Source organism: Trypanosoma equiperdum, assembly GCF_001457755.1.
Source record: "Trypanosoma equiperdum strain OVI genome assembly, contig: ctg_1877, whole genome shotgun sequence".
Classification (NCBI taxonomy): Eukaryota; Euglenozoa; class Kinetoplastea; order Trypanosomatida; family Trypanosomatidae; genus Trypanosoma; species Trypanosoma equiperdum.
The window spans coordinates 28,028-35,176 of record NW_027123923.1 but is presented as its reverse complement, the minus strand read 5'-3'; the positions used below and the strand labels follow the sequence as shown (position 1 = coordinate 35,176).

The following is a 7,149-nucleotide window of genomic DNA, read 5'->3' as shown; positions in this document are numbered from 1 at the left end:
ATATATATATATATATATATATATATAATAATAAATAATAGATTAAAGGAACTTCACTAAGGGGCCTCAGTTTATTTGGACACGCTTCCCTTCCACAAACATTGTGCTACACATATCTCCACACCAGAAGGTGTATGGAGAGTATAGAAATATAAAGCAAAGAGTGGTGGGTTGGGGAACAGTTGCGCAAAAGAGAAAGCGAAAATGTGATGCCGGACACGATGCGCCTGCGGTAATGCTGCGCACCACCGTTAGGCCTTATTGCCTTTTGTTTGTTTGTTGTTGTTGCCTCCTTTTGTAAGGAGGGATTGTGCGCTAACCGTAAATAACGGACAGATGGAAGAAGGAAGAGTTGTTGCAGTAATGAATGGGTGGGGGTGGAATGAAAGTAAAGGGATTTGAAAAGGCCAAAGATGTGGTGTTGGCCGCAAGTGGATCCTTTTCGCATGTGCGGCTTGAGTCTGAGGTGAACTTACTGTGGAGGTTCAACTTTATTTTCTCCATTATTTTTATTTTTATCATCATCATCATCATTATCATTATTATTACTATGAGTTGTTTATTACAAACTGCCGGGAAGGCACAAAGTGAGATTCCTACCAGCCTCTTTTTCCGTCTTTTTTTTCTTCCTTTTAATCTTGTTATATCTGGAGGGGTGATAACCGGAATATACCCACGTGCACAAGTTGCACACAAGAGAGGAATTGCAGAAGTTCAACCGGGTTGATTCATGCGAGGACTGGTCTTAACGTTTACCTGCAGGTTTTTTTTCTTCTTTTTCATTTCTTTCCATCCCCTTTACCCCAAATTTTAGCCTCGAACGGTGAGGTTAGTTCCGTACCCCAAAAAAGAACAGGGAAGGCGGAAAGTGAAGATAACGTCAACAGAAATAAAAAAATAGAAAGGAAAATAAGGGAAAGAAATTCAAACCTGTGGGGGTGTTGTAGTTATCTTCGTGAAGAGTAGAAAAAAAAAACGGCAAGGGTTTTCGCCAAAAATTGTGGCATCTCAGCTCATACACACATATACAGATATCGAAAGCAGGGCGTACTGAGGGTTGGTACGACGAGAATAATCGATTTAACACACTAGCATACTTCCACGTGTAGCAAAACAATGGGTCGTGCTTCAAAGGACAAGCGGGACATCTACTATCGCAAAGCGAAAGAAGAAGGTTACCGAGCGCGTAGCGCGTACAAGTTGCTGCAACTGCATGAAGAATTTGGGATTCTTCGGCGTGAGGAAATACGTACTGGTGTTGTGGATCTGTGTGCAGCCCCAGGAAGCTGGTCACAAGTGCTTTCCAACCATCTGTGTGGCAGTCAACCGGGAAGTGCAGCAGAAGCGTGTGAAGGAGACGAAGCCATAAACTCTGAAGCATCCCAGCGCCCTCGCATTGTTGCGGTGGACCTGCAGGAGATGATGCCAATAGACGGCGTCCAGCTGTTGCAAGGCGATATCACGAGTGAGTGGACGGCGCGCGAAATCATTCGGTTGCTTAACGGTGATTCCTCTTCTGTTCCCGAATGCTCAGACGCCACGGCACTCTCGACAGCAGGCGCAATTAATGATTTTAATAACGGTCGCGGCAATAACGTCAGCGAGGAGGGAAAGAGTAGTCAGCAGAGGTCGGATTGCGGTGTAGGGCTCATGAATGAACGTAATAATGCTTCTGAATGTGTGGATGGTGACAACAATAACAATAATAGTAATAATAACGACGATAGGAACGGTGGGGATGCGGGCGCTTCGACGCGACCCGTCGCCGGGCGAAAGGCGGATTTGGTGGTGTGCGACGGCGCTCCCGATGTTACCGGTATGCACGAGCTTGACGAGTATCTTCAGCACCATCTGCTGCTCGCCGCACTTAACATCACGACATTTGTGCTCCGGCGCGGCGGTACGTTTGTGACAAAGATGTTCCGCGGCCCCAACACGCCGTTTCTTGTCGCCAAAGCAGAAGTTTTTTTCCGTCAAGTGACCATCGCGAAACCAAAGTCATCGCGCAACGCCTCGATGGAGGCTTTTATGGTGTGCCAAAACTACGACCCGCCTGCATCCTACCAGCCGTCATTCGAGCGGCCACTTACGCAGACAACGAGTTGCTTCACACCCGCTGCCCCAGCACTGCACTTAGCCGCTGTGGATGCGCAGCGCATGTCATCCGACAATGTTAACAATGGTGAATTGCATCATAGTGGTGTTACTGATATAGTTGATGAGGCATACGCAGTAGAATCTGTTATCGTACCTTTCCTGGCCTGTGGAGACTTGACTGGTTATGATGCTGATATGTGCTACGACCGTGGTGAGTCTGATGTTGTACTGCCGCCCGTTCAGCCACCTCTGCAGGCGCCATATATAGCAATATCTGAAGCGGTGAAGGAAAGGACAAAACGGCAGCGTGTCGGATAATAAACGGATGGCAATGGGCTGTCAACTTTTTTATTGCGGCTCATGTCGTGGTCGACACTGGTAGGTGGCATATCGCAATGGCCGGGCGGGGAAGAATATCTTGCGAAGTTTACTCCACTGATTCTCTTCCATTCGTGTCGGTGGAATTTTTGATTAAACGTACCACGCGCGTCCCACCGTATTTTCCCTCAACTGTATTCTTTTTCGTTATCAGGAGTTGCTGCCTGTTCACCGCCCTATCTCCGTTTGTCAGTCATTTTCTCAACGCTTTTTTTTTCTCTCGTTTTGCACCACACAATTTTTCACCCGATTCCTTTGTCCTTATAACCTGTTCCTAATCCCTTGGCGGACATCCTTTGAAAAAAAAAAAAAAGAAAACAGCAAAGTGAAGAAGTACTGGAATTAGGTAAAGAAACTGAAAGCGTGGAAACGGTAGATAAAGGTAAGAGCTTGCTACCGCGACGGACGGAGAACAAACCTGCGCGGCGATAGGCGCACAACAGCAAACAAAGGAACAGAAAGTCTGAAATTTTCAAAGGATCAATAAAGCGATCAAAACGCGCATAGTGAAAAGCCACTAGGGGGTTATCACCGGCGTCACGATGGAAAAGGATTTGGACTCACTTTGGGACACAGCAGAGGACTTTATTGCGGACGGGCGGCGGACGGAAGCACGGGGAGTGCTTGAAGACATTGTCTCGACGGATGTCACGGCGGATGACGCAATTGGTCTCCGAGCAAAGGAGCGCGCGATTTATCGCCTGGCGGAGATTCTTAGCGTGGAGAAGCAAACTGACATGCTTGTGCAACTCTTGTCTGCCATTCGGTCTTTCTTTGCTCTGCTTCCCAAGGCGAAGGCAACTCGCATGGTGCGCAAGATGTTCGATCTAATTCTCAACAGTGGAGCGTCACTTGACCGGCAGATGGAAGTGTGCCGCGACATGATCGCGTGGGCCCGTCAGGAGAAACGTACTTTTCTCCGGCAGCGGCTCCAGCACCGCCTTGCAGAAGTGCAATTTGCGCGCAATGAACGGCAGGAGGCTCTCACGACGCTTCAGGCGCTGCTGCGAGAGGTCCGTCGTCTTGATGACAGAGCTCTTCTGCTTGATATTCACCTACTAGAGAGTCACATCTACTATTCCATTCGCAATATTTCACGTGCTCGTGCAGCCCTTGTGGCGGCACGAACTAATGCGAACAGCATATATTGCCCGCCGCTGGCTCAAGCGGAAATTGACCTGCAAAGTGGCGTCCTGCATGCCGAAGAGCATGACGCGAAGACGGCTTTTTCTTACTTGTATGAGGCTTTCGAGGGCTTCCACCAGTTAGGTGACCAAGCGCGGCAAGCACGTAAAGCACTACATTATATGATTCTCGCTAAGATTGCCACTAATAGCCCGGATGAGCTTTCTGCGCTGCTGAGCTCAAAGAATGTGCTGGAATACAAAGGAGCTGATATGGTCGCTCTCCATGGCGTCGCGGATGCATACAACAGCCAGGACACACACCTATTCAATCGCATCATGCAAGAAAATAAGAACGCGCCATTTCTTGAGGACGAAGTGCTTCAGCGTCAGCTCTCTGAGATGTATAAGAGTCTGCTTGAGGGACACCTGCTGAAGCTGTTGGAGCCGTACAGCCGAGTGCAGATATCATATCTTGCGGAGCTTCTGAAGCTTGATGTGGAAACCGTGGAGTCACAGGTGTCCCAGCTCATCCTTGACAAGAAGCTGGCAGGGATCGTGGACCAGCAGCATCAGTGCGTGGTAGTTTTCGATGAACAAGACGCGAAGCGAGAAAAAGCCAAGCAGAAGGGAGATGGCACTTCTGATGGGTCTCACGGTGTTTCCCACAGCAGCGCATACCATAGTGGTGGCACCGGAACCAGCGGAAGTGGAGATGTCACATCCGCCACGACTCTTTATCAGGATGCGCTGGATGCACTGGAAAAGTACGATAAGTTGGTAACGGCGTTGTTCGACAAGGCAAATGGTAAGTTCGACGCGCTTGTGGAAGAGAACTTGGCAAAGCGCACTGCTGCCAAACAGGTGGATGCGAAGGGTAAGAAAGCGAAAGATGAGGCAGGGAGCGGAGCGGAGAAGGGTGACGGGAAAAAACCGAAAAGTGAGCCGAAGAAGGAATAAAGGAGGGCTCGACCCAACAAAACAACACACAAAATGGTCCAGAGGAGGAACGAGAGTGTAGGAAACGCAGGATCAGGCTGCAATTTACTGATTAGGTGAAGTTGGTGTCGAAAGACGTGAACTAATATAAAAACTGCCCCCGAATGCGAGTGTAATTGCGGGTGCATCTTGGCTTTTGTGCCAAAGTCATCCCCCACCTGCTCTCTCCCACGTTTTTTTTACTTTTCTAGGAGAAACTTTCTTTCATAGCGTTTGACTTTTTTTTGTTGTTGTCGTTTTTTTAAGGTTTGTAGTGCATTAGTTACCTACAGCTTTTCATACTAAAACACACACACACCTCACGGGATGCACGGAATACTTTCGTGAGGAGTGGAAGAGGGAGGACGCGACGGAGCCGCGCAGTAGAAACGCAGTAACCATCAGCGACAAGCACCGAATGAATGCGGATAGGAGTGGAATTGTATTTAACTGAAAGCGCTTATCCGTCACATTTCCTCCCCCTTACCTGTAGATGCGTTGTGGGTGGATGTTTGAATAAATAAACATATATTTTTTTGTATATTTGTGCGTACATGTGAATGTGGTGTTGCCCCTCTGCAGTTCACCGCAGCGTGCTTTCGGTTTTGAGCCTAGTGGGTTTAGTTTCTGTGAATTGTCGGGCTCACTTGCGGATGCAGGAGGATTTCGGCAACCATAACAGTAATAATCAGATGAAATGGCGGGGAAACATTGTCCCTAAACAATACCCTTTGAAAACATTTGTGCGAGCTTCTCAGCACACAAATGCACTTTGAACTACGTTTGTTTTGCTGTGTGTGGCGTTTAGTACCTAAATTCTATTTGCCTTTTGCTTACCGCAGCTGCGTCCTGTTTGTTCGTGTTATTTTTTGGCATCATTCGGAGGGAAGGTAATTAACGTTTAGTATTCTGTCAGCACCCGTGCATACACGTATATATAAACATACTCTTCTGTACAAAGGGTGAAGTACGTAGCAGCAACAGAAAGGGGAAGGGCAGAAGAGATTAGGGCAGGTGAAAGGAATTATAACGAACAAGAGCCGCTCAACAAACCAAAGTACCAAAAAGTTAAGGAACGGGGGGAAACTGCAAGAAAGCATACCACACTGGCATAACTTTCTGGGGTATATTAATACAAACACATATATACGTGTATTTGTTCGAAGTTGTGCGCCGTCATGTCCCGCAGCGGTGGTCGCGCGGCGACTGAAAAGGGTTTAGGGAATGCTAATAGCAGTCAACTGGCCGAGACAAGTGGCCAAAGCGGATACGCCCATCCCTTTTGGTACGTTAATACGCAGATGCCACCGGAGTATTGGGACTACGAGAATGCCACACTTGAGTTCAACAGTGATGAGCCGTACGAGCTTCTGCAGAAAATTGGTCGTGGAAAATACTCGGAGGTGTTTCGGGCGCGCAGCCGGCACAACGGGGAACTTTGTGTGCTGAAGATCCTTAAACCAGTGAGGGTAAAGAAAATAAGAAGGGAAATCACTATCCTGCAAAACCTCTGCGGGGGACCAAACGTCGTGAGGCTGCTTGACGTTGTCATGGTTGAACAGGAGAATACGCCTGTGCTTGTCACAGAGAACATAGAACCAGCTGATAACTTCCGTACTCTCATGAACAGCGGTAGTCTCACATCTTTTGACATGCGCTATTACATGTATGAAATACTGCGCTGTCTGCATTTCGCTCACAGTCGAGGAATATTTCATCGCGACATCAAACCGCAGAACATCATCATTGACCACCGCCGCCGCAAGCTTCGTATCGTAGACTGGGGCCTTGCAGAGTATTACATTCATGGCCAAGCGTATAACTTAGGTGTAGGGACTCGACATTTTAAAGGTCCTGAGCTTCTTGTGGGAATACGGCTTTATGATTACTCTTTGGACATGTGGAGTGTTGGTTGTGTCCTTGCCGAGTTACTCTTCCGGGTGTTTCCTCTTTTCCGTGGAGAAGATAATGAGGACCAACTGCATCAGATAGCAAGCGTAGTCGGCACAGAAGATATAATGCGCTACGTTCAAAAATATGATGTTTCACTCCCTCGACACCTGGTTGACAGGGCCCTTTCCACAAAATATCCAAAGAGGCCGTGGAAATCATTCGTCACCACCCGAAACATAGATTGGTGCGATGCAAATGGGTTGGACCTGCTTGACAAAATGCTGCAGGTCGATCATCAGGAACGAATTCTTGCCTACGATGCAATGCAGCACCCGTTTTTTGATCCAGTACGCAAGGTGTTGCAGGGAGACCCACAGGAACAGTACCCGAGGCGCAGAGGTTAGTGGCAGTGCCTTTGATCGTCCATGTCCCTGCTTGTTTGGCTGTTTGGTTGTTTTCCCTCGGCTGCTAGCGTTCTTGTTTTTTTTTTCTTCGTCCTTTGTTTTAGTGTTTAAATTATATACCCTTATCTTGTTGTTTGATCGAATAATGGAGGAAAGGGCTGCGCGCACTAGTGAGAGGCGGCAGTCCAGTTCTCTTCCGCAACATTTTGTTTCCTCCATTTTTTTTTTTTATTCGTGCGTGTGACCTTCTCTACGCACAGGCGTATTCACCCACA

At 47.9% G+C, this 7,149-nt stretch overlaps 3 protein-coding genes across 3 annotated transcripts; all 3 read left to right on the top strand.

The window, feature by feature from the left end:
• Window positions 1-1,116: 1,116 nt before the first annotated feature.
• TEOVI_000551200 (ribosomal RNA methyltransferase, putative) lies at window positions 1,117-2,415 on the top strand (the record flags this gene model as incomplete). The annotated part of the gene is made up of 1 exon (XM_067223443.1): window positions 1,117-2,415. The coding sequence occupies one exon, from the start codon at window positions 1,117-1,119 to the stop codon at window positions 2,413-2,415; it is 1,299 nt and encodes a 432-aa protein (XP_067079544.1).
• Window positions 2,416-3,017: 602 nt separating this feature from the next.
• Window positions 3,018-4,559, top strand: TEOVI_000551100 (proteasome regulatory non-ATPase subunit 6; the record flags this gene model as incomplete). Its single annotated transcript, XM_067223442.1, has 1 exon — window positions 3,018-4,559. The coding sequence occupies one exon, from the start codon at window positions 3,018-3,020 to the stop codon at window positions 4,557-4,559; it is 1,542 nt and encodes a 513-aa protein (XP_067079543.1).
• A 1,196-nt stretch (window positions 4,560-5,755) lies between these two features.
• TEOVI_000551000 (casein kinase II, alpha chain) lies at window positions 5,756-6,874 on the top strand (the record flags this gene model as incomplete). The annotated part of the gene is made up of 1 exon (XM_067223441.1): window positions 5,756-6,874. One exon carries the CDS (start codon window positions 5,756-5,758, stop codon window positions 6,872-6,874), a length of 1,119 nt encoding a protein of 372 aa, XP_067079542.1.
• Window positions 6,875-7,149: the final 275 nt, after the last annotated feature.